A 27510-nucleotide genomic window follows, 5' to 3' on the forward strand; every position below is an offset into this window, starting at 1 on the left:
GTATCCATTGAACGACGAAATATTTTATCATTTAGTTTCTAATTGAAAGTTAATAACTTGTTTTAAACACAGGTAGCACATCTTTAAATTGTTGAATTTAACTTAAGCTAGGTTTTTTTTACCATAGGTTATACACAATTATAACCACAACAGTTATAATAAGGAAGTATGTATTATGATTATTATAATTAAAATTATAATATCTGTTTCATTTTATTACTCTAATAAAAAACTTTGACTCCTTCCTAAATTAAATAATAGATAGAACAAAAATAGACTGGTAAATGAGTGAATATCTAAGTGTTACATTATTATTATTGAGCACACATTCTGAAAATATCCAAATTTGATATACTGTAGGCCTTGTAGTACTTAGTGCTGCAAACATAAAATGTATATTCCCTTTGATATCAGAGGGAGTATGTATCACTGTCACATAATACAAATTATTGACCATCATTGGCTAAGTAATCCTTTTTGTTTTTATTTAACAGACTACATAAATGATGAATTGTGAATGATCCAATTATTAGCAATAATTCTTTTTATTGCTAAAGAAATAAAATGAATGCAGAATAAGGACAGATAGTATAGAGTTTTTTAACAGAATACATTCAATACTATTAGAATAATAACGTATAATAATTTATGTTGTTTTCTATCGCTTTAATATTGTGATCAAAAATATATTTTTAAGTGATTTGAATATAGAAAATAACCTACATATTTTTTTATTATTCTTCATACTGTGTTATCTGCTAATTCAATATATATATCTTAAAACTTTGGCTAATAATACAACATTTGAACTTTACGCAATTGACATACTAGTAAGGCAAATTAGCATAATAATTTGCATACTATCTGCAAATTTATTAGTATACTAATATCCATACTATCTGAATACTTATTAGTATCACAAAATTACCATAATAATCAGCAAATTTGCATACTAGAGTATAATCTAATTGGCATACTATTCAGTACACACATTTGCATACTAATTAACATAGGTTACTGCATACAAATTAGCATAATAATTTGCAACCTAACCACAATTAGTTCAGCCATCATTGTACTATAGGATTTTGGATGCAACCATTTATGAGAGGTGGGCAAAAAAACAACAAAACCACAATGGAATGTCAGCTTTACAAGTAATGTCATATTACACACAGGTGACTCATTTGCATATTAAAATAAATTCTACTACATGTGGTTATATTTCCTTTGGGTATTCATGTATTCATTAGTAATGGTGCATTTTCTTTTCTAAATTATGGTACTCTTTATAATTTATCTATACTTTTTACATATCTGACATGAAAACTTGTGTATGCATTGGAAAATGGTTAAAAAAATAAAATGTTGATGGAAAATTTTAATTGATAAAACATCATCAAATTATTGGTAAAAATTAAAGGAGAAATTCATAACAAATTATGATGTAACCTTTATCCTAAACAATAAAACATTAAAACAAAAAGCACATACAAACAGTTTAGTTCAGGGTGAGGTAATTTTGAACTCACTGACATTAACAATAATTTGATGATGTCATATTTACATGAAAATAGAAAGTTTCAATTTAAGTTTCTAATAATTTTATTAAATTAATTAAGCACATTTTGAAATAACAAGGAGTTGGTTTATCTGCTGAAAAAAAAAAAGAACAACTGGCAATTATGTTGAAATAAAATTATCAGTTTAGAACATTTCTTTCAAATACATTTTGAAGGTTATTTTTGCTCACAATCACAACATTATTCTTTCCTCAATACGCCCATACGGTGTATGTCAGTTTAGCATACTCAGTCTCACATCTCATTAACATTAATTTGCATATTGCAAGTCACTTAGCTCTGGACTTCATCTTGGCTTGTATCCATTGGTGGCGGTTTGCTGGAAACTTGGGATTGACCTTGTGTAAGATAGCCAGCGACACCAGGACCTAGAGAAAAAGTGGGGGAACATTGTTACAAAATATAGACTGACCCAAGCAAATTTAACATGTTAGTGAGAGAAGTTTGGCTCAGTCAGCTGAATGGTGGTTTTGAACTGTGGAGATCCTTTGCTCCCTGGTTCAATTTTATCTGTAGCTCTCCTTGTATTTCAGCTAGAGGGCTTCTATAGCAAGTTTCTATAGTGCACCACTTTAGAATGAGACATTTAATCCTTTGGTCCCATGTGCTGTAAGGTCAATGTACACTAAGGACCTAGGCCTACATATCACACTCTAAATTATTGTTCTGCAGGAAAACAAAATGTTTGCCAACAACATATCTCCCCATGGATTAATTCTAGAGAGATTGTTACAGTAGAAATATAATATAAATACATAAATTAGTTAACAAAGAGGATAAAATATTGACAAACACAAAAAAAAACCTTAATATCACAAGGTCTACTATTCTGCACAATATGTGCAAAAATAACCAAATCTTTTACCTGTTAAATAACCGGATATGTTTGATTCTGAAATAAACAGATCATGCTTCTGATCCTTGTAGGCTGCCCATACGTCTGATTTATCGAGTAGTTGCTGCACCTAATGGTTGATAGAGAGAGATATTGATGTATTTGTCAAGGAAGCTAGTGAACATTTTATATTAATTATAATGTATTTAAAAGCTGAGATTTTACTGTTAATACCTTTTCTCCATTCTCTAAACAGTTCAACATGGCTTTAATGGACTTGACGATCTGAGCCTTGATGCCTGATGGGTTCGGTAGATCTCGCATACCACTCTCCAGCAAGGTCAACAGAAAAGGTATCAGGTCACGCTCTAAAGCCTACAACACACAAAGCATATATATAATAAAACAAATACAAACATAATAATAATAATGATAATGGATAATAAAAAATGATAATTACAAATCATACTTAATATTATTATTATTATTACATTTATACATATTTTCACAAAATCTGACGAAGCACAGTCGTCAAAACTACTGGTAGCCATGCTGTGTTTGTGTACAGAAACATAAGACCATCACGTTACCAGGGCAATACCATTGCTGCTCTCCTTGCATTTGAACTAGAAGGCTAAAGCGCAGTTTACTTTACTGCACCATTTGTGTTCATCAAATTTATATACTGCCTTTAAATTCCGTCTTCTGGTATTTTTACTATATCTCCTGAATTTGCTCAACAATACTCAGCTGTAAGACCCTGTGAAGTGCAGATACAAATATGATGCAGCCTATATTTTGAATAGTAGCACTTACCTGGGCTACAAGTTCTGGGTAGTTCTTTTGGAACATCTTATGCATGGCCTCACAGGCCAGGCCCGTCTGATCCGGTCTCTTCCTCATTCCCACCATGAAAGGTCCAATGCAGTCATTCTGTGCCATGCTTCGCACACAAGCCTAAGGAACATAGAAATAAGATTAGTGATTGAGTAGGCAAGGAGCATTCTTATGTTCCTTCGTCTTCTCATGGAGCGTGTTTCACTTTCTCTTGGCAACCTGTGCGGTCCACTACTAACATATGTAAATGTCCTTCTGTGGGAGTTGCTGTTACTTATGTATGTTTCCTAGCCAATTTGATTCAGGTTTCCCCACGGGTCTTTGAACTCTCAGATATTATTAAGTATGTTTTGTTTTAATGGGTGAGAAGAAATATAAAAAACATCAGTGTTTCGTTGTACACGGAGCATGTTTCACTTTCTTTTGGCAACCTGTGCTGTCCACAGTTGCTGTTTCTTTTGTATGTTTCCTAGCCAAGTTGATTTAGATTTCCCCACTGGTCATTGAATATTATAGATATCATTACATATGTTTTGTTTTAACGGGTTAGAAGAAATATAAAGAACATTAGTGCTTATTTGGCAATACACTCACCTCACTCTCAACTAATCTGTGAACCACCATCATACTTGACTTTGGAATGGCACTGTTACGGGATCCCATTGCTTGGAAGATATTTGGAATGTGACCTAGCTGTGGCACCTGCTCAGCATATGTAGGCTGAGCGGTGAAGAATAGGACTATTGCTGTGGTAACTGCCTCCAACACTTGCCCCTTTGTATGAAAAAGAGAACAATTTTAAAATAAAATAAGTATACAATATTGGAATACATACACACATATGAATACAATACCATTGTCACAAAAATCTTAGTCAAACATTAAGCACTTTTTAGTGCATTACTGCAGCACCATTAACTGTTTTCATCAAATCACTGGTGACATACTTAAAGGTTATCTTATCCTTATGCAAATAAACATGCAATATGTTTGTAGAGCCCAGATTATCAAATTTTCTTTGACAAGAAAACTGTTGTATTGTATGCCCAAATATAGTAATGATGTGCCTATATTTGGGCATACAATACAACAGTTTTGTATTGTATGCCCAAATATATTAATGATGTGCCTATATATAGTCATGATGTCATTTCACCCTATCAATATTTAGGCATGTCATAAGATTTGGTCAAATAACATCATAAACATTTACAAGCTAGAACCCAGGAAACAGAACAAATAAAGAAATTTAAAAAAAAACACAATTTAGAATCAATCTTATCTTACATCTGGATTGTTCTTGGAAATAAGCTCTGCAAACTTCTCTAAGAGTTCAACCATAAATTCCCGAGGCTTCCTAAGCACCCAGCTTGGTTGTGAGATGAACAGACGGAGGAACACGCCAGCTATCGTCAACTCTCCCTCCACATCTGTGTACACTACAGCAAATTCCTCCGGCAGCTGATAAACAAATTTTTAAAATGTAAACAGTTGAAGGAGTTACCATAATATGGCCTAGAGCATCAAATTTAATCTCTCAGATTTCACAATGTCGAATTTGAATTTGTTACAGTACGTGGCAACAATATAATTATAATTTTAATTTTGAAAATATCTTTGTTATAAAGAGTGCCTATATATTTTTTTAAAATATAACAAAATTTACCTTCCATGTAGCATCTGGATTGTCCTTCTGGGCATTGAAATGACTAAAAACAAATAACAAATTGTATTTAACTAGAAGTAACCTAAACTAGATTTAAATGATGCATAAATGTATCATTGGCTATCAGGTGACAGTGTCACATGATTAGATCATCAACTAGTTCCTCATACTCTAATCATTTTTTTTATAACATTTATTTACATTTTTATAATTATTATATTGTACCAATCTTTGTATTTTATTAAGGTTCAGCATTTTAGGAGTCCATAAGTTAATTGTTTTACTTCATTAACTGACATTACTTTATTTAAAAAAAATATCATACTCATTTTTCATCTTTCTCACAACTGCAGACACCTTTTCTCGTGCTTCTTCATTCCAGATCAACTCAGGGTTTTCATGAACACCTTAAAAAAAAGAAGAAAACATCAAAGTTTTGCTTGTTATTTCAATACTATCAAGTAGCAACAGGCACACATCTATTTCTACCAGATTGCAGCAAAATTAACTATAAGCATGAGAACGTTTAAGCAGAGTGAGCTGTTCTCTTTCCATACTCTTTAATACAACAAAAAAAAACCCAATACATTAATATTATATGGAGGCAGTTTGGCGCAGTGGAAATGGTTTGGTTTCTCAACCTGGAGGTCAGGGTTTTAATCCTTCTCAAGTGCATTTCGCTTGTGTCCTTAAGCAAGGCACTCTATCTACATTGCTTTAGTCTACCAGCTGCTGCATCAATGGGTACCAAATTGCTGGGAGTAACCTGCGGTGGACTAGCGTCCCAGCCAGGGGGAGCATCACAACCTCATCTGCTTCACTCTATTTGAAACTGGGAATAAGCTCCAGCCCTATGAGTCCTAGTGGCTCAGCAAGGATTTACTTTTTACTTTTTATTAATAGTATAGGGTAGAATTTAATTTATCAGGATTATATAGGGAGAGTGCCACCTTACACTGCTTGATGGAGTCAGTTGTATAAGGAATATGATACAAGTTGTTCTACCTATCTTGATGGAGTCAGTTGTATAAGGAATATGATACAAGGTGTTCTACCTATCTTGATGGAGTCAGTTGTATAAGGAATATGATACAAGTTGTTCTACCTATCTTGATGGAGTCAGTTGTATAAGGAATATGATACAAGTTGTTGTACCTATAAAAACATATGCAGTGGAAATTCAACTGCAATCAATTGAAGGGTATGAAATCAGTAAAGTGGAACCGTATTTCCTATCTTTATTCATTGCACTTACCCTCAAACATATGTATACTAGCCTCATGGCTGTCACGCATGGCATCCATAAACACAGGCGGTAAGAATTTTGACAACAGGATTCTGATACGTGGACCCATCAATTTGTCTGTCAGGATTTTAGCGAGCAATTCCGCCGTCTTCTCACGCACTGTTGGATTTGTCGCATTACAGAACATGTCCAGTAAATAGATGATTATTCCTGTGGGATAAAATAACAAGAAATAATATGCCAAATCAAGGTATTACTTAGAGCATCTATGGATCTGAATGAATAAAAATATCTTGAACAGTGACACGACAAGCTGCTGGGTTCCATTGGCCTCCGCCAGAAATAGTCATATCCCCTGTCAAACACCTCCCCAAAACAAATTTATATCGTAGAGCACCACTGATCACAATGCTTTCATGCGTTATGTTCTCCAAGACGCAAAGTTTGAAAGTTTTTTTTATTAACTGTTTCCAACAATCAGGTCAATATGGATAGTGGTTGAAGATTTTTCTAGAATTAGCAGTAGTTAACTTCATTCAACGAAAAATTGATCCCCGCCCACTCAAGGTTCAAGATTCAAGATTTATTTATTGGCCAAACGTAAGTAATAATATGAACATGATTCAAAACTGGTTGGTTATACATGCACAACATTTTTCCATTGTCTAATATATGTTACTAAAATATAAAACATCAAGATTTTTTTTTTTTAATGTGCTTATCTGTATCTCATTAACGTAGTAATTGAACGCACCAAATTGTGTGTGCCACTGAAACAAAAGTGTATGTTCAGTTGAATAAATAAATAAGCACAAATTGCACTGAAAAAACCATTGATAAAGTATTGGAATGTAGTTAAAAGCATGTTAAAACTTCAAGACGAGGTAAAATATTAAAAGCAGCATTAGGCTGAAGTTTCCTTTTTAAATATCAATAAAATTATTCCACATTTCATTAAATTGTCACATGAAGACAACTGGCTGAAGAGGGTCAAACAACTTGTGGTTAATGGTAACAGTGGACATGGTAGAACTTGCAAAAACCTGAACTCATGTAATTACAGACGAATTGACTCTAAAATGAAGAAGATGATGATGATGATGGCATGTTAAAATATTAAAACGAGGTAAAATAAAAAAAAACATTAATAGCTGTTACAAAAAAATAATAAAAGCAGCATTTGGCTGAAGTCGTTCTAAATATCAATAAAATTTACCTCTTCCACATTTCATTAAATTGTCTCAAGCCAGATGGAAGAAATGATTTCCTAATTCTTTCTGTCTTCTATCGTGGATACATTATGCAACCAGTTCTGCTAAATTTAATATATTGATGAAGAGGATGATTTGTCTGATAAGATTACTTTAAATTTATAATTGCCACGCTTCCAACAGATACCTGTTCCAATTACTCTTTTAGCAATTTTCTTGATTCTATTTATTTTATTCATGTTGAGTTGACAATAGTGGTATCATTACATGTAATAGTATTATAGTTATAGGAGACCCTGCGAATAAAACCAGACTATTGCACAAAAAATTAAAACAACCGATTCGTAAAAAACACCATGATCTTGTTACAAACATGAAATTTCTTCATTAGTCAAAGAAAATATAGCCTCTGATAGCATTTGTTAGTGATCTGTTTCATACTACCCTTCCAGTCTAGTTTACTATCAATAACAGTGCATAAGTATTTGTGATTATTAACTTCCTCTATCACCTTGTTCATACCTTTACTAATAGATTCCTTGACAATCTTGGTATTTGATGTAAGGGCGTACATAGTTTCAAGCGCCGTCAGCCGACCCGTAGGTAATGAGTGAAGGACCAATAAGAGATATGCTAAGACATTGGAATCAGCAATATTGTCGACACAGTCTTTGCTACTAGTTACACTGCAGATTACCTGAGATCAAGAAGATGACATTAGTATTGAGATTTAGAAAGGTGAGAGCAGCACAGCAAAGTTGGTTAAAACAGGTGGACATAATCACACGAATCAGAGGTGATGTTGTTGGTCTATGAATGCGATGTCACATAAAGTCATCTGCACATGTGAGAACGTTCGAGTTCTCGCAATCACGTGGATTCTAGTACACAATTTGGCTAAATCTACGTTGCACAGAGAACGTAGGATGGTCACTCATGAGTGAATCCGTTCTAGAGTCGCATCAAGCGCAAATCAAAAGCTCCCTACTTGTCTGGACGAACCAATTTAAGCCAGAAAAAAAAAAGATTGCATGTGGCTTGGTGCTCTAAGGTAATCTCTTTGTTCCACTATTTAGCAGTTCTATACTCGTTCACGGGGAAAAACAATTGAGGCTTGTTAAGTAACGTTCATGCATTATATACACCTGGGTTACACGATTTTATTATCTTTGGCAGTTAAGTTCCATTAGGAATCTGGCTAATATCGGCTATTTAAAGCAAAGCTTAGAAAACAATGACGTAGAATATAAAACTTTCAATTCGGCAGTCATTAAATATTCTGTCTATGAAACTCCCTCACCTCTAATGCTAATTGTTGCAATTTTGCAGCCCCTGTAATCCTAAGGAGTGAGAAGATAAGTTTAAAATGTCCTATGCACTTGGCCTCTGTTCCTGGATTGTTTTTTATGACATTTCTAAGCCCCTCTAGTGCCATCTCAGAGTTAGAAAGCTTTGAGGCTTGTTGGCTAGTTTTGCTGGTGTCAACGTCCTTTGAGGTTAGGGCCATGAGTGAGTGGAGGTACTGCGCCATTGAGCCCAGGTAGTCAAGCAAACTGACTGTAAATCCTTTAGCATCCTATAAGAAAAGAAAAGGCAGTACATAGGCTTTAAAATTCCAGGTAATAAATCTTCATATACATCTATAACTAAATAATTTATTATGACGGTTACATCTTTAAACTTGTTTTCTTCAAAAGGTAGTTACAACACTGTTGTAAACAGACAAAATACACACACTACTAAAATGTTTGAGAGTCTTCATGAAGTCACACCTCCTTACTTGAGGTGACGCTGCCAACTTAACAGTGCACGGTAGTTGAGCCACAGGCTTACTGTATCCTCGGTGGAAGCTATCGGAACCCAGCATAACTGACACCTAGGTAGCTGCGTGTACACGGTAGTGATGTCAACGCTATCTCAAGATCGAAGGTGTGCGTCTTCCTCCTACCCTTTGTGTTTGAGCATGTTCATCAATGTAAATTTTAGTTTCTTAGTGGCTTGAAAGCACCTTGAGATGGTTTTTACCATGGAAGGCACTATAAAAATACATGACCACTGACTTGTTTGATCACATAAGTAACTTTGTCTCTACTTGTCCTATGTATTATTCATGAAAGGCAGCTGCTTACCTCTAGAGGGAATGCAGGTTGTTCATTAAACACACGAACAAAGATTTCACCAATTACCAACTCCTTTGAATGGGCACTGAATACAAAGTCGGCTCCCATTTCCTCATTCGTCACATCCTAAGATTTAAACAAAACATTTAAAGAATGAATGAAAAAACTTCAAAGATACAAGAAAAGTTATGAAACTCAATACCACATCTGGCTATCCCATCCCATAATACAGCATACAAAATGGTTGATAAAAGGTCTTACGTGTTTTGATGTCTGCTGTCTGTGAGAATACTCCATTAATTCTGCCCGCGTTGAATTGTCCCAAATCAAATATGGATTCTCTGTGTTACTGTTTAATACTTTCAGAACCTGCAACACAAAAATAATAATTATAATTATATATAATATCAACTAACTTTTACTTCTATTATTTAATTTTATTTAATGGCACATAAAAAGTTTTAAAAATATAATAAAATCACAGACAATTCATAATACATTCTTAATATCAATTTAATTACAACAAATCAACTATCATCAAATAAATCTTCAAAACTATACCCGGTAAAAAATGAAAGCACAAATGAGACAATCAAAATGCAGTGAGACTAAATATGTCCTGGAACATGCAAAAAATATAGAACCACATGTATATCAATCCATCCTATGTATTTTGTTCTGTTATCTGTTCCTCCTATCCAATTCATTTCATAAGATATCTACCTCTCTATCTAATCATAAAATCATCCATTTATTCATTCAATAAATATTTTATCTCACTTCGTCCACTTACCTTACAATCGGATAGGAACTGCATTTACACATCAATCTATTACATTCCCTTAATATATCTATCAACAATTACAAATACAATGTCAGCCAATCACAGAGTACGCACCTCATTAGGGTTTTCTGTGCCAAGCTGCCTTGCAAGGTACGGTGTAAGTAGACAGTTCAGACACTTCTGAATCGGGATGTTTTCTGGTGTCTTTTCTTCCCCGGAGGTAAACCCTGCCAGACGACCCAATGAAACTAGACTTCTTCTAGCAAGATCATTCGCTACTTCCTAAAAAATATTTTTAATGTGATAAAAGTGATAATGATAGTGATCTTGATAATAAAGAAAACATAGTACCTTTCAAGAATACTATCCTCTCTAGGTTTTGTATACTGTATATGATAGTTTATGGTGTTATGTATTATTAGTGCAATTGTCAACTTATAATAAACAATGCTATTCCAAACTATTTACAATTAAAGACAAAATTTGCTGTTATTCAAATTCATAATTCTAGAGTATTAAAGTTATGGTTATATTGTACAAGCCTCATTCAAACTGTAACTAATGTAATCATGAGATGCTTAGCCACCAATGTACAGCTCTACTAGTTAAAAGAATATACAGGTAGTACTGTTACAAATATTTACAGTATTTCATTTTGTGGACTATTAGTTCCGAATAGAATCCAGACTATATCTTCACAAAGATAAGTGGCCTTACTTGTATACTGTAGGATTCAGATTATATTTTCACAAAGATAAGTAGCCATTGGTTGTATGATTCAGATTATATTTTTACAAAACTCAGTGTCTTTAGTATTATATCATGATTCAGATTATATTTTCACAAAAATAAAAGGCCTTGGTTGACATGTAACAACTTTATTAAGATTACATGAGCAAGATTACAAGTCAAAGCCCATGGTCTATAGTCTATTTGCACCAAGGTTGAAATATAGCGTGAGCCACTTCATAGCCCGTCAAGCAAAGCGTACCTACTGTACACCTGGCTGAATTTATAAAAGTAAAATATGACACAACATAAAATAAATCACATTAATAAGAAAGAAATTGTGACAATGCAGGACAAAAAAAAAGTGCTGCAAGAAAATAATACAAACAACGTAAGAAAAATCAATTAAAGAGAAGAAATTTAGCTTTGATAGAGATTATGGGTTTTAAATGACCCTGGACTCAATTTTTTATCAATTGTTATATAATTGTTATATAAATGTTAGACTTCTGTCACCAGGAATTCTACCATACATACTACATGAACTTCATGTTCGTTAAGTTATATGAATTTTTCACTCATGCAAACGTCTCGGTTAATTGTATCATTATTAATTACATTTCATTAGTTGTCTTTCTTCCAGAGAAAAGATAAAAAATACATTAAAACACTACACTAAAGCTGGATATGCATTATCATATTTTGTCTGACTTAAGACAAAGTCTGATTCAACACTTTCTTAAATCTGTCAGACTTAAATTAATGCATAATCAGACTTCACCTGATGAAGAAAAGCCTAGTCCATCTCTAAAGAGAAGTTGAAAAATGACTTGTTTGGACAGATATGACTGAAGTAAATCTAATTAGACATGGTGTTGCAGGCAAAAATGCGATAATGCTGTCCAGCTTAAAGTACAATCAATTAGACATTTACATCAAAAACTACAACCAATTCTAATGCTAATTTTCAGATATTATTCAAATAATAAACTTGTCTGATAAAAATTCAACAAACAATAACATAAAAACCAAAAAGTTAAGCAAGTCTTCTCATGCCAAAAAATAATATAAAATGGTATGGACTTTTATTTTAATTAATATAAATTTATCTTAGGCATGGACACTTAATTATTTCTGGAATAAATTTAAATTGCATTTCTGGGTATTTTTTTGCAAGTTTATCATTTATAGAACAAATCTGGAAATGTTGTTGTGTTTTATCAAACCTGTAGATTCGTCTGTTCATGCTAAACCGAGAAAAGAAAATGTGAGGAAATCTATGAGTTAAGATCATAATGAAAATTACATGTACCATAAATAATCAAATACTGTAAACACTGCAGCACTGACTTGTTATTGATTCCAAAGTATTTTCAAGTTTGGCAATCAGCAAAAAAAAAATCAAGTTTTGGCATGGTGGTAACTTCAGAGAGCTTATTTCAGAGAGACATTTTTATGGTCCATGCAAGCACATAATTCAATTAAATGTCATAATATAAACTCCCATCCATTGTCTTAAAATATAGGATATTTAATACATTCATTAATGTTCAATTTATTAATGTATAATTACTTCTTTTTTAAATATGAGGTCACTCTCATACATCTTACCCCTCTGCATTAAGTATTATATGAAAAATAAATTGATATATAAATATTTTAGCCGTTCCTACCTGCTGGTTAGTCTGTCCGCTCTTCTCTACTCCCGATTCCTCTAACGTGAAGTCGTATTGAAATAGGAAGATGAGAAGATGCCAAATAACACCGGCCTGCTGGAGGTGGTCCTGCATGAACTTGTCGACGGCAAAGGCACTTACGCAATTGGCGGCCACGACACAAAGCGCAAAAAGTTTCTGAAAATATCAAATGCAGATATTTCATACAGCGAAGAGTATGGAGGAGTATACAGAAAACATCTTAAAAAACAGAAGGTGTAACACCAGTTGGCAGTTACTAACAATTTTTTACACATTCGTAACATTTAACATAACATTAGCAATAATATAAAAAAGATTTAAATGTTGTATAATCAACATTAGGCAATTGAGGGCGCTATATAATCAAATTTTCTTCTTATGGAGTCACTACATAGCTAGTGTGTATGATCTAGCTTACGTAGTGTGGTAGAAGGATTCGCAGGTAGGATGGATATCTGACATGGGTCGCGTCGTAAGCACTCCTTCTGTGGCCGGACAGGGGACTAGAGATGGACCAGTACACCGGGGTAACCCCCTACTCTTCTCAAATGTATATGTAAATCCTTGCCAAGCAATCAGGGCTCATAGAGCTGGTGCTTATCCCAGTTTCTGCAACCTAAAGAGGATAGAGTGTGATACTCCCACTGGATGGGATCGCAGGTTACTCTCAGCAATTTGCTGGTCCCCATCGATACAGCTGGGTAGACTAAAGCAATGTAGATAAAGTGAATTGCCCAACGACGCAAACGAAGTATCGAAACAACGGCCTCCAGGCTGGGAAAACAAGTCATTCCTACTGCACAAAGCCACTTCAAATTAAAACAATTAACACAAAACACATGAAGGTATTATATTTAATAATTAAATATTGGTTTAAAATCAATAAAACATTAGGATTATGTGCACTGTCAATACCTGGTAGAACAAAGTTTTTGATAAATCTTTGATGATGGATGGAATCTCTGTGATATTGTCTCTGCATGCCTCAAATTGCGCCGCCACAGTATAGCATTTGATAACATTGATGCAAACCTGAGATAAAAAAAAAAATGTATTCATTTAATAACAGGTGACTTGGACAGGAATGGATGATTCTATTATTCTTTAGGGAGGTCCACAACTAAGACAATAGTCAGATTTCCAAATAAGTATTCTCCAAATAGAATCTATGATGCTCTGTATGACGATTACAGTGTTGATTTGGTTTTAGTATAACGTCTAAATGCATTGTACAGTACAATTTATGCTATTATACATAACATCCAAATAGTGATGTGGATACCATAAAAAAAGAGTGCATATTATTATGCAATTTCAGTGCCTATCTAAATTGCTCTCTATTTCATTATCTGACTTTTTTACTGATTACAAACACCTGTTCTTACCTGGACTTGGACATCGTTTGGATTGCTTGACTGTGAGAGGATTGAAACACAGCGTGAGAATGCTCTCTGAAGGATCTGCAGAAAAAAACAAAATTAATTGGAGTTCTTTTTGCGCAGGGCTATTGGAACAGCCCTCTGAAGAGTACTTGATAACAAACAATCAAGTAATGGATTATTAGAGAACATTCTGTGGCCTGAAAAAATGAACAAAGGAATGAATGAAATAAACAAATACATGGATAAAATTGATAAACTAAAAGATAAATAATAAATAAATAAGCTGTAACATACCTCTATTCCATTTTCTCTCCTAAGTTCTTCAGCATTCAAGGCAGAGCAGTTGACAGTGTGGAAAGCTAGTTCACAAGCTGCGGCAAGTAAGGGGACGGGCTTGGAGAACAGCGACTTATCATCTGTCTCCAGTGTTATGGTCTTCAGTAACATAGGATAGCCTGCATACTTGTACGGTTCAAGTACTGCAAGGTAAAACAATTAGGATTATTATTTCTGGTGCCTCTACTACCACCTCCAATACTATTATCACCACTCCCATCTATGAATACTATTCATCATCACCACTACCTACCAATACCATCACCATCACCACCACCTACCAATACCACCACCATCACCACTACCTACCAATACTTCTATCATCCCCATCACCACCTACTGTTACTACAACCTTAACCACCACCTTCTAATACAACTAATATCACCACGACCTACCCATACTACCACCACCACCACCACCTACCAATACAATCACAACCACCAACAAATACCACCACCACCTACCAATAATATAATCACCAGCACCCACAAATACCATGACCATCTTACCAATACTACAATCATCACCAGCACCTACCAATACTACCATTACTATTTACCTTCTTTGTATCTGTTGAAAAGAATACTTTGTGTTTTGAGAAGCAGCACCACATTTTCTGGATCTGGACCATCAACATTCTTAGAGCTCTTGGTACATAGGTACTCATATGCCTTATTCACCTTCTCAAACATGTCCCTTCCCTCTGGATTTTTATCTGGATGGTATTTTTGGGCTAGACGGAAGTATGCTTTGCGGATAAAGCCTTCATCGTTTCTGAAATCAAATGAAATAACAAAATATTGAAATTTATATTACTGTAGCTTAGTGAGTTAACATTCATAATTTTGTTCATAATTTGATTTATTCTATATTATATACATAAAATTGTGTAATTATGTATATATATATATGTTATTTATTATAAATAAATTACAATGATAATTTTAAATGACAAAACTTTAAACATATTCTTTTACATACCCTTGTTTGGCTTTTGGAATCTTCAGTGTTTCGAACGCCTCTTCTCGGGACATAGATGGTGGTTTCTTCTCAACCTCTTTCTTCCACTCTTCAAGAATGTCTTTTAAAAGCTTAACCTTGAATTCAAAAGCAGTAAAACTTTTAATCAATCAGATTCAGTTGTTTACCTAACTTATTTAAAATTTAGCAATATATTAAATCCTTAGTTTACTGAATTTTCTGATCATCAATTCAGTAAAATGTACATATTGTGTAGTGAAGTATCAAAATACTGTTGCTATATAGAATATTGATAATTTTAAATTGATTTATAATTCAAGCAATATATATGTTGGTGTATTTAACTTCCTTGTATTTTAAATGCCTCCCCCAACTTACTGGATCTTTGATTGGCCAATCAGGGAACTTCTGTTGATCACATAAATGCCTTAGATAGTAGATGTTGACAAAGAGTTCCTTCTCCAACTGTGGGTAGCTAATGATTGGGATAGGACAGTACTGATATAATGCGCGTGTGTTGCTCTGTAGACGTGGAGTGAAATCGGCAATGTGTGATGCAATCTTCTCAATCATCATTCGCCTAGACAAAACAAGAAAATAATAATGTAACAAAAACATTTACACTCAAGTTTTAATATGATTATTTCATTTCACCTGTCATCCATGACTTGGTTTAAACCCTGAAGGGAGATTTATTATCATCTTAAATATTACCAGTTAAGGGGTTTCTCCATACCGAAGTTACTATCATGTGGTTTATTATTATTCGTAGCATATTACACAATACTTTGAGAAAAAAATGTGTTCTACTTTGAAAATCCACACTGCCTCATACCTCAGTTGGTTGAGTATATAAAATAATGGAAAGTCTTTGGTTTAAATCCTAAAATACATTTTTCTCAGAAAGTTATCATCTATTTATTATATTAAGTAGTACTTGCACTTTGTAGATGTATAGTTCTGTTAGTGTTATAATCATTGGCATAGCCTGAAAATCATTGACATAACACCACCTTATCCATACCTCATCTCGCTATTCCATATTGCTTCTGGGGTGTCAAACTCCCCAAGGTATGTTTCCGCAAACTTCTCTGCACTGTGGTTTTCCAGGAAGTGTACCATGGCCTCTGGTAAGATATGACCCAGGATGCTACGCTGCATCACATCCGAACCTTTGTTCTGATAACCGAAAGTTTTAAAAAAATTAATTACACGAAAGATTTCTTTAATCTTAAAACTAAAATATCCTTCAGAAATTCAAATTTAATTGAATAGAAAATATCTGTGTCCTCAATGGTGACTCTAGGATATATATTCAAGAGGGAAACAAAGCTGTCTGACAGAGGTCTTAGAATATCAAAGGGACAGGGCAGCCCGGCTCATGTCAAGGTCTGGAGGAAAAGTCATTTTTGGGTGCCAAAAATCTGGCCAATTTTTGGGCATATTTATACTTTCCTGAAAGGTCCTAGAACTTTTAATTCTCATGGAATTATCACTTCTGATGTATGGTGGCCAATGGAGGTTAACAAAAAATACATTAAAAAAACCTTTTAGATATTGTTAAAAAAATACTGGAGAGATACATTGGAGTTTTAGGTTAAACAACTCCACTCCCTAGGTTTCATACATGGTGAATTATTAGCTGTTGTAAATGAATTACATACAAGCATCCATACCTCCTCAGAGCGGAAAGCTTGTTTGGTGTGAGTGTACTTAAGGAACCAAGCTAGAGGAAGTACATTGGAACCGGTGTACATCATGATGAAGAAGAAGACACCGCACAGATAGATACGAGGCATCTGCGGATTGTCTTTTACAATATTTCCCACCAACACAGACACTTTCTCAACCAGAATCGGGTCAAAGGTCAGTAATAACTGAAAGGAAAAATAAATAACAAATTGAAGATATTTTCAAGAGATAAAAAATATTTATGTTAAAAAAAAAACTTGCTGTGATAATCGTAATGGTACATACTTGCACAATATGAGGGAGGCACATAGCGTCTGTTAACAGCCTCTTGGGTTTTGGCAGGGGTCTGATTATAGCGTCATCAGCATCTCTGTAAATATTAATAAATAGAATATTAAATAGAAAGTCCTCCAAGGGGTTTCATACACCAATGTCAGTACAAGAGAGAAATAGTAATTAACTAATTCTAAGGAAAACCATGGAGGTATTATTGAGAAGATCACTCGGCAACAGACCCGCCTTTGGATCGCACATGGGCTTCTATCTTATTATTAACATTTCTTCATTAGCAACTACTTGGCTGAACATTTGGTGGCGGGGAACACTGACTTCAAAGGCAACACATAAACTATCTTCATGAGCTGCGGCAGCTTTGTCCTTGGCGCATTTTCATCGCGCTGCGTGCGGCGAGTTTTTCGAGTGCTCTACTCAATAATATTTCCATGGGAAGACTATAATTAATCTCATTACCTGCTTGGGTAATATTCACATATCCTAATTAGCATATTCAAGATCAAACATGCAAGGTCACTTTCATTCATCACTTGTTGTCCTGTAGCGAGCAACTTCCATTTTAACTGAGGAATGGCATGTAGAGGGCGCCATCCATCAAGACCCTGAGCCCAGCACCGCGTCTTAGCTGTCACATGTCTTGCTTCCCACAATTCTTTAAGCTAGAAGGCAAGAAACACAAGTTACACATGGGTTTTTAGATGTAGCAGAAAATCTAATTTGTGGTTGATTCAAAAATCATTACAGAGACCTAATTTACCACTCCCCCAAAACATTACACACAGATTTGAATAGAGATTTGAAGTGGTCAAGGTTGGCTGAGAAAATAATGGTACCCTGGGAAAAAGTTAAGTTAGTTAAGTCCTTTGCAAGTTATCAGAACTTTTATCAAGCAGCCAAGTCCCAGTTCCTAAACCTTACCTCTTTTAAGCTGTATGGTCCCAATCGTTCTCTTTCCTTGTTTCCATAGTACCACTCCTTCTCCATAGCCATCTCCATATCTGGTGAGGCTTCTATTACATTGGTCTGCAAAGAATAGTAACAGCACTATCAATTTACCATGCATTGTATTTCTTATTAATTAATACAACATTCAATGTAGTATTTGTAGTGGGGCTGTAGCTTGGTGGTTAAGATGCTTGCCTCCTCACCCAGGGTCCTGGGTTCAAATCCTGTGACAACATAGGGTTTTTTCTCGCTTCTAAAACACATCTCCACTGCATTTCAACAATAATTAAAGCATCACATTATTTCATGGAGGGTGCCCCTGATTATCAGCCAACAATCTAGAATACGCTCGAAGTGTCAACTTAAATTTGGTTTTTAAAAAAGTGCGGATGACACTCTCAACTTTATCAACCATCTGTATGACAACTTATATACATAACATAGCCTGGTATATGGCACCACCTGGAATATGCACAACATATGGTGTCACCACCTGGCAAATGTTATGTGTAAAAAATACAATACCTCACCTGAGTTGGGACGGTTGCCCTTGATGTATGCAGATGTGCTAGGGTCAAGATATCTACAAGCACTTTGATACCATTTGCATTGATTAACTCTTTGACATTGCGACGATTCAAGATGAGCTTGTTCAGGAAGAGTATTAAACGATCCCTTTCTTCGCGGTCCGTGCACTACAAAATTTAAAATTACAAATTACGAATGCCAATGCATAAAAGTAATGTTGTTGGGGTATTCTTTAAACAACAGTGGCAATTAGTTGATTTATCCATGTAAGTACTTACAAAGTAGACCATAAATCTAATGCCAAATGTACAATAAGGTATAGCAAATATTAAAAAGGCTAGGTGTCACTTGAATTTCTATTCCAGAGTTGGGAAACAACAAATATGATAAAAAATTGGCCATATGTATACATTAAGATAGTACAGTCGAGTTCGCCTAAGTCGAATCTAATGGGACTGGCATAAAAAGTTCGAGTTATACAGATTTCGACTTGCACATTTTTGAAAAAAAAATATTAACATAGAACAATACTATGTATACCTAGGCCTACCTAGGTCAATTTATAAATTACAGGTTTTACTATCTACTGTAGGTACTGTAGTATCTGTATCTGTATGGCTTAATGCACAGAACCTCACATCTGAGTATATTATTAGTGCAGGCGCAGAGTTTTTCAAGACATTGTGGACCATCCAAAACTTTCTCCAAGTTTGATTTAGATTTATGATTTTAAATTTATTAAATTATTAATTATTATTATTTTTTTTTTTTAGTCGTTATGTACCCGACAGTCGGCTGCCTTTATATTTTCACCTGTTTTCAGTTTGCATTCAAAGGGTACATTGCTGCACAGCCAACTGTCGGGGATATAGTACCTTCATATGACTACTCATACGTATACAACAGAAAAACACGTCGCATGGACTAAGTGAAAAATGGAGATCTAAATGAAGATACGATGTATTTCAGCAAGTATTAAAACATTTTAGTTTTATTTTAGGCCTTCTTCAAAATACCTATGCCTACAGCAGATGATTTTTTTTGCCGTAAAACCAAAATAGTTTCATCCATGCCGACATTCCGGTCGGTTTGCGTGAGCCCTGACTGAACACTGCAGAAACTTCACATCGATCTTCGCATCGCGATGTAAAACAAAATGTCGGAAAACTTTTCTTTGACGCATGCGCATTTGCATAAATGTCTACACACACACACGTGATGTGTATAAGATGACGCATGCGCATTTGCATAAATGTCTACACACACACATACACACTACACACAATAAAAAACATAGGAAATAGCAAGAGTGATTACAATAGTTCCTATTGCATTACATGCATAGGAACTAAAAAGGCTAGGTGTCACTTGAATTTCTATTCCAGAGTTGGGAAACAACAAATATGATAAAAAATTGGCCATATGTATACATTAAGATAGTACAGTCGAGTTCGCCTAAGTCGAATCTAATGGGACTGGCATAAAAAGTTCGAGTTATACAGATTTCGACTTGCACATTTTTGAAAAAAAAATATTAACATAGAACAATACTATGTGTACTCAATGCCCACAAAATCGAATTTCACGCAAAACCAAACATTTTCTTAAGTCCCAAACTCATTCCTATTCTTCTTTTAATAAAATACTTTTTGAAAACATGAACTCCCTATTCCAAATCTCGGACGATTTGTCCAATTCAGGACGGTAACACTCACTCGAAAAACCAGACGATAGTTTAATAGACATCGTTTAACGACAAGCATACCAGACGCTGTGAAAACGAGATGCTTAGCTATACTCGCATTGCCATGGAGATTATCTGTTGATTAACATGACACACCAGTAGACGTTTTTCTTGGTTAATTATGAAGTGAAATTTACGTATTCCAATGCTTTAATAAGTGTATATTCTTGCTTTTAATCTTTAAAACCATTTGGAATCAACCTGCAATAAAGAGGGAACTCAACAAAGCAAGTTTCTACTGGTTACTCTTTTCAGTAGACGTCTAATTCAAATTTGTTACTTTCGTCGGTGTAAATTCCAAATGCACCTCATTCATTCTTTTCAAAACATGTTGCTAATTTAATTATGAAGGAAATTTGTAGAGAATAAAATATAATTTGTTAGGTTTATTTAGATTTGACTTTAAAATATACCATGAGGGTTCCTTATTTGTTCTTTGTTTTGTTTTATAAATTTGTTTAATTAAAACATTCTTGATTACACCGAGCTTGTTACTGTCACGCACTATAAAACTTTGGGCGATCTGACGTCATCACGGCCGAAGCACATGTCTAGTCTGCAAAACACCCCACGAAAATGGACCAATTGGTGGGCAGGAAGAGTTTTTGGGGGCGCAACCTGTTCTGTTTACAACTAGACTGCCGACCAGCAAGTGGCATTGCCCAACGAAGAATGTGTGCTTGGAAAAACATAATCAGACCTAAAGAAATGCATGCAGAAACAATATAAAAGTCCTATCAGTTTTATTGGTAATAATTAAATTTGCTGAGCAGTACAGCAAAACAACTGGTACTGTACGTATTACTGTATTAAATAATGTGTTGAATTTGCGTAGGCTAGGCAGTCAAAAGAATCCAGGGCTTTGATAAATTAATTAAATACCTAGGCCCTGACTACAACAATCTTGTTCGAAATGGGTTCAGTACAAGTTTTGTTTACTAAACTGGACGAAAAACTGAACATTGGAGCCGGTCCGGAGGGGTGTCTGTATTGTGAGAGTAGACTGCAAATTACGACATACGATCATGTGAGCCAAGTTCCACAGCGCGCTGTCTGAGATGTTAGTTTGACATGGCTAACTTGCTGCTGTACAACAAGGATTGAACTTCGTATTTTCCCACGGCTGTGTATTTTCCCATGTGCGCTACTAAATTTGGAACTTCGACTTGTGTGGTTGAAATTACTTTAAAATCGGCCTATCCGGACAGGAAAATTCCGTCGATATAGCCGAAATTCGAAAAATTTGAATTAAACAAACAAGTTACACAGTAATACCTAGGAAAGAATTGGGACTTTTTTAAAAATTCGACTGACACAAATTTTCAACTTAAACAGAGTCGACTTTGGCAGACTCGATTGTATAATACATACTCCAAGTATTAAAATGCACGCCATCATGTCAGGACTCAATATTTCGACATTAATTATGTCATCATCAGGTATGCTGATTGCAGATAATGTATACATTATGTCATTGGAAATCCATGTGTGTTCTTGAAATTATATATCAGTCATTGAAACAAAAAATTATGACAAGGCATGTAGACTGTTATACATATATATGTTATGTATATACATATGCATATACATATACTTATATAAATATACATTAGCATCAATTCATACCCTTTCTAGCATTCCACATATGTACTTAGTATCATTGAAAGTGCCAATCTCTTCGTAACATTTTCCGTAGACAACTGCCATGGCATGTAAACACATACACTTCATGTCAACTTTGCTCGTTAAGAGAAAGCGATGATACAAGTCGTTAAAAAATTCATACCTATAAAAACAATGAAATAATTAATACCATGCATGGATGTATTCACATTATTCACTAATGCACTTTCAAACTTACATCAATTCACAATGGGTAAATATATTTTTATTTATATAAACACAAATTAAAGTATGCATCAGCATGAATCAAATGAGGTAGATATAACGCATGTTTGACTGCATCCACACCAAATCCAAATTTTTGGATTGAAAGGCCTTCCGAACCAATCAGAAAATCAAAATCGGTGTGTAAGAGTTGAGAAGCTGTGTTCAATGCATCGGTAAAGCGGGGCCAAATGAATACAAATAAAAACTTTGCAGATATTGGCCCTTGATGACATTTGTAGCACTGTATAAAATTAAAATTGAAAATGTTTTGACTTACGATTTCTTGATAGCACTTGTCTCCTCATTAGCATCATCAGCTTCAAGTAGAAGTCGCAGATAATAATCGCCAATTTTTATCTCATCTGTTAGGCATTCATAGCGTACTTCAAATTCAACGTGATTCCAAGAAATGACGTGACTGGCACCAAGTTCTCGGTCCTGATTGAAAGCCCTCATTTCATTCTCAAACGCTTCACGCAATTCTTCTCGTGTCTAAAGAGTATGAAATGATATTTCATTATCCAATATATTTGATTTTTTAAAAAACAAATACTAGTAATAATTCAGTATTTTGTTACCTATCAAAAATTTATTTTAAAATGTATTTGTTTGATTATTTTTTTTCTGGTGCACTTAAAAATTTTCTAATTACACATCGTTATGAATAAGGTTACTAACAATAATACACAAATGTTAATAATTATAAGCAATATATACAATTGTTAATATCAGTTAAGTTCATTATAACTTTAAATAATGAAAATACAAAATTATCACTCACTTTGTAATTCCATATAAGATTTGGTTTTGCATGATCTTTATTAAACCTAAAGAAATAAAATAATAAAAATTATCAAGTGATCAGTTTAGGATTGTTATAATCATTATCTCTATAATTTTTTTACCTGCAAATTGACTAGAGATATAAAGGATATATTTTCTTATAGTAGTAATTTCCAATCAATGAAACAACAAATCAATCATCTAATCAAATATAAATCAATCAATCAATCAATCAACCAACCAACAACCAATTTAATCAATAACAACCAATTAACAAATTAACCAATCAACCAATCAATCAAATACAAATCAATCAATTAATAAATTATTCAATCAAACCAATCAATGAATCAGTCACCAAGCCAAGCAATCAACAAATCAAACAAGAAATCATTCAATCAATCAATAAATCAATTAATCATTAACTAAACAATCAAGCAATCAATCTATCATTACTATTACAGTAGAGCCCTTCAATTACGTACAGCACGGGCCCAGAGCCGTTCGTAATTGCAGGTATTCGTAAAATCAGGTTTGACCCAAAATTCCTATATATTTGCACTGGTACTACTACACAGGCATAAACTAGGCCTAGGCTAGGCCTACAGGCCTACGCAGCTAAGTCTAAGGGGGCCTAGGCCTACAGTAGGCAGTTTCTAAGCATTCTGATCCACTCTAGGCCCTACACAAATTTGTTTTTTTAATTGGACATTTTTATCATCTTAAATACCTAGATTGTGGATTTTACTCCAACACAACTTCCATAGATACTTGTTTATTATATATATTGATCATTCAATAAAACAATCAAGCACTATCTTGACTTTTAAAGCTGAAAATGATGATTGAAAGAGAAGTAAAATTTATCGCATGCACATGTGTGAAGCCATAATAAATACTGAATTTGGAGAGGCCCATTAGATGGCCTCCTTCAATTCAGAATTACATAGTACTGTATAGTATGGTATTTTGTGTTGTATGCATGCTAGTAACATTTACAATTCGAGCAGATTTTTTTAAATTTTTTATTTTCACTTCACTTTTTATGACGTCATCACCTTGATTTTACGTTCGTAAAATCGGGAATTCGTTAAATCGGGGTTTGTAATTGAGGATTTCTACTGTATCAGTAATATCACTACTGACATTGTCATTATCATTATTATTGTTGACATTAACTTGTTATATATGTACAATACATTTACATAAGATATGTGGAGGGTTCAAGATCTAACAAAAAGGACTAAGGCCACGGCAGGCCAACTGTTGGCAGACATGTCATTCACTTGAGTTTAACTTACATATAGTAGAAGTACAGCCAGTTGGCTTCACTTTTGATCCTCTGTCTCCGCTTCCTTAGTACTATTGGTTTCTATTGCAAAATATGGGAAACCAATATCAGAAATTGATAGAGTAAAAATACAGAAACATGTGTGAAGTGCATTATCTAAATCCATATGTGTTTTAGCAATGGGTGGCATAAGGTGAGCAAGGCCAATATATGTTCAAGCCATTAAAAAAAACAAACTGTAAGCTTTGAAATTATATGTAAATTACATTACATTAGAATATCGCTATGGACTAAAGCTGACTTTTACACTTCTCAAATTAATTTTTCTCATTTTAGCAATTAAATGTAGCTAAGATTATTGGTGTATTTTCACTCTTCTAGCAGTATCTTTTGCCAGCTTGAGAATTGTAATTGTCTACTAAAATAAATATATTTAATAAATTAATACAATAAATAATAAAAATGTTAGAAAGTATTGCCATGAACAGTATATAAAAAATATGGAAAACAATAAACAATACAACAAAAACCCATATTTACAGCTATAATTCCTGAACGTTTATCCACCACTAAAATAAGTGCAAGACTAAAAACCATCAGCAAAGTACTGTTACTAGATACGAGTACATAGTCATGTACATAACACAGTAACACAACATAAAGCAGTACAACATAACATGCATATATTTTATCTCATAGATATTTTTTTTCTAGCTCCCTGCACAATGTACATTGAATCTTGTTAAGCTCAATATTAATATGATACTGAATATTTGAAGCATGGCAAAACAGAATTTACTTACGTCTTTTTCCTGGTGAATATATGCGGATAGAAAAGAGAAACAATTGGAAAATTTGAGAATGAAATGAAAGGACAGGAAACCCATTATATTCTTGCACATTTTAGCAGTTGTGGTTAAAATGTTTGTGAAAAGAAAACTGCAAACCATTGCACACAAAAATGATAAAGATAGTGGTGGTTGTGGTGGTGAGAATAATAATCATGCCAATAATGATGATGTTGATGATGATGATGATGATGATGGTCATGACAATGGGTATGGTGGAGAGGATAATGTTGACGATGATGAGGATCGTTGTAATGAGGAAGGTGATAATGACCATGATGAGTATGATGATGAGGATGATAAATGATTATGACAATGATGATAATGATGATGGTTATGATGGTTGTAATGAGAAAGTTGATAATGATGATGATGAGAATTATAACAATGATTATGACAATAATGATGGTGATGAAAGATTTGACTTTCGTGATATGGGACAAAATGCTATATATGATATATATAAAACTTTTAAATAAAATTTATGATCTATTATAATATATAATGCTATATAATATTGGGTAATTAAAAACAATGAACCAGCAATAATATGTTATGTGAAATGCCGAAAACCAAGTGTTTTATTCATAAAATAATTTTTTACATATTCTACCTTCTTTGCATAATTCCCTCTGAACTTAAAATTTCATTGCAATTTTCCAAAAAAGACCAAATTAGAAAATAAAACACACAAAGTATACAAAAACATGCTAATAACAGAAAAAAATGAATACTGCCCTCTATTTGCTAAAATTTCTTCCTACTCAAACATTGAATGCATTGCATAACACTTACATCCGTTTTCTTCTTCTCTATGCCTACTCGCTGTTTCCAATGCAATAGCATATTCTCTACTTGCTGCCATTGTAGCCGTGCACCACTTAATGTCTTTGATTGATTCTGGAAGTGCAAAAAAAATCTGTATATTTACATCGACTTCAAAATGGTGGAAGATTCAAGATATATGTAAACTCAATAATTGTCCGGTTTTGGTTTTTTTGTCTTGTAAAGATTAGTCTTGTTTTTTACCTGTGCCATCTTCAGATTATCTCGAATATTAATAAGATCTCGTTCCTTCTCCGGAACTTTATCATCACAGTCTAAGTAACTAAGAAGACCAGTTGGCTGTAATGAAATGATAAGCAAAATAATTATTAAAACAATAATACTTAAATCTGAAGAGTAATCACATATTTTTACATTAAGAAATGTTTATTTAAAAAAGAATTATTACTTTAATTTTAAATCTTTCTTATTTTTTCACTTACAAGAATTCGTTTCAGAAGAGCCATTGCTGTCGGATGACCTGTGACCCAGAGAGCAACCAAATGCCTACTTAACTGCCTAGAGTGTAATCAAAAGGAAGAAACATAATAACTAGAAAATACAACAGTCAGAGGACTATATGATATAAATGTTAATAGTAAAGCAGCTAAGGGACCCATCTGTGCACTTTATTACCAATGCATGAAACTTATCTTTGATATTTGTAGATTTTAAAAAAAAAGTTGTGTGCAAATTTTCTGACACCTGCTAGTGCTATTTTAATTATTTTAATTAAAAATGGCCACATCTAAAAGACGGGATCCATATATCTTGGCAACAACAAATCAGAGAGATTTAATTTTGGTCTCAAATTGAATATTAACAGCATAATATTGAATGCATTGGTCCATTGCAAAAATGATAAACTGTTCAAAATTTAATTCTAATCAGTGCCAAAAATAGATGAATTTGAGTTTCTTATTTGCTCTTGAATTAATAAATTGCAAGGAACATGAATACGTAATACAATGAATAACAGTGACTGTCTATATTTACATAAACAAGCAGGGTATTGTGAAATATTAATAATATACAATTAAATAAAACACATGTTATGGATACACAGGATGCAATATGCTATAATGCTATACATTTATTTGGAAATAGGCCTACAAATTAATACAGAAGACTTTCGAACAACATAGTGATGGCACAATTTTAATTTCACTTTCTTGCCAAATTCAGCCTAAAGCAAAAATGAATTATTTGTCACACTCTAGATGAGTTGTCTTGTACTACCACTTGAATTATTGAAAGGTTTT

At 33.8% G+C, this 27510-nt stretch overlaps 1 protein-coding gene across 3 annotated transcripts in view; it reads right to left on the reverse strand.

The window, feature by feature from the left end:
- Positions 1-1247: 1247 nt before the first annotated feature.
- LOC117104847 (dnaJ homolog subfamily C member 13-like) overlaps positions 1248-27510 on the reverse strand; it is a 39339-nt gene continuing 13076 nt past the window's right edge. Inside the window, exons 20-55 of one of the 3 annotated variants that reach the window (XM_033245690.1) lie at positions 26692-26767; positions 26453-26548; positions 26219-26323; positions 25379-25387; positions 24586-24656; positions 23283-23328; positions 22779-22993; positions 22238-22397; positions 18870-19034; positions 18313-18417; positions 17851-18053; positions 17386-17470; positions 17085-17285; positions 16433-16587; positions 15787-15988; positions 15409-15524; positions 14987-15201; positions 14385-14569; positions 14094-14168; positions 13624-13740; positions 12685-12864; positions 12238-12258; positions 10397-10564; positions 9760-9867; positions 9508-9624; positions 8679-8954; positions 7901-8075; positions 6177-6377; positions 5247-5328; positions 4922-4964; positions 4543-4716; positions 3850-4029; positions 3235-3375; positions 2653-2793; positions 2449-2548; positions 1248-1951 (exon numbers count right to left, since the gene is read on the reverse strand). In XM_033245690.1, the coding sequence (XP_033101581.1) occupies positions 1857-1951; positions 2449-2548; positions 2653-2793; positions 3235-3375; positions 3850-4029; positions 4543-4716; positions 4922-4964; positions 5247-5328; positions 6177-6377; positions 7901-8075; positions 8679-8954; positions 9508-9624; positions 9760-9867; positions 10397-10564; positions 12238-12258; positions 12685-12864; positions 13624-13740; positions 14094-14168; positions 14385-14569; positions 14987-15201; positions 15409-15524; positions 15787-15988; positions 16433-16587; positions 17085-17285; positions 17386-17470; positions 17851-18053; positions 18313-18417; positions 18870-19034; positions 22238-22397; positions 22779-22993; positions 23283-23328; positions 24586-24656; positions 25379-25387; positions 26219-26323; positions 26453-26548; positions 26692-26767 (4804 nt within the window). In that variant the 3' untranslated portion in view covers positions 1248-1856. The remainder of the gene's footprint in view (positions 1952-2448; positions 2549-2652; positions 2794-3234; positions 3376-3849; positions 4030-4542; positions 4717-4921; positions 4965-5246; positions 5329-6176; positions 6378-7900; positions 8076-8678; positions 8955-9507; positions 9625-9759; positions 9868-10396; positions 10565-12237; positions 12259-12684; positions 12865-13623; positions 13741-14093; positions 14169-14384; positions 14570-14986; positions 15202-15408; positions 15525-15786; positions 15989-16432; positions 16588-17084; positions 17286-17385; positions 17471-17850; positions 18054-18312; positions 18418-18869; positions 19035-22237; positions 22398-22778; positions 22994-23282; positions 23329-24585; positions 24657-25378; positions 25388-26218; positions 26324-26452; positions 26549-26691; positions 26768-27510) is intronic. The other 2 variants (XM_033245691.1, XM_033245692.1) reach the window with 2 other exon arrangements.

Source organism: Anneissia japonica, unplaced genomic scaffold (genome assembly GCF_011630105.1).
Source record: "Anneissia japonica isolate Jap-2015-1 unplaced genomic scaffold, ASM1163010v1 scaffold287834_len5846547_cov211, whole genome shotgun sequence".
NCBI classification, from domain to species: Eukaryota; Metazoa; Echinodermata; class Crinoidea; order Comatulida; family Comatulidae; genus Anneissia; species Anneissia japonica.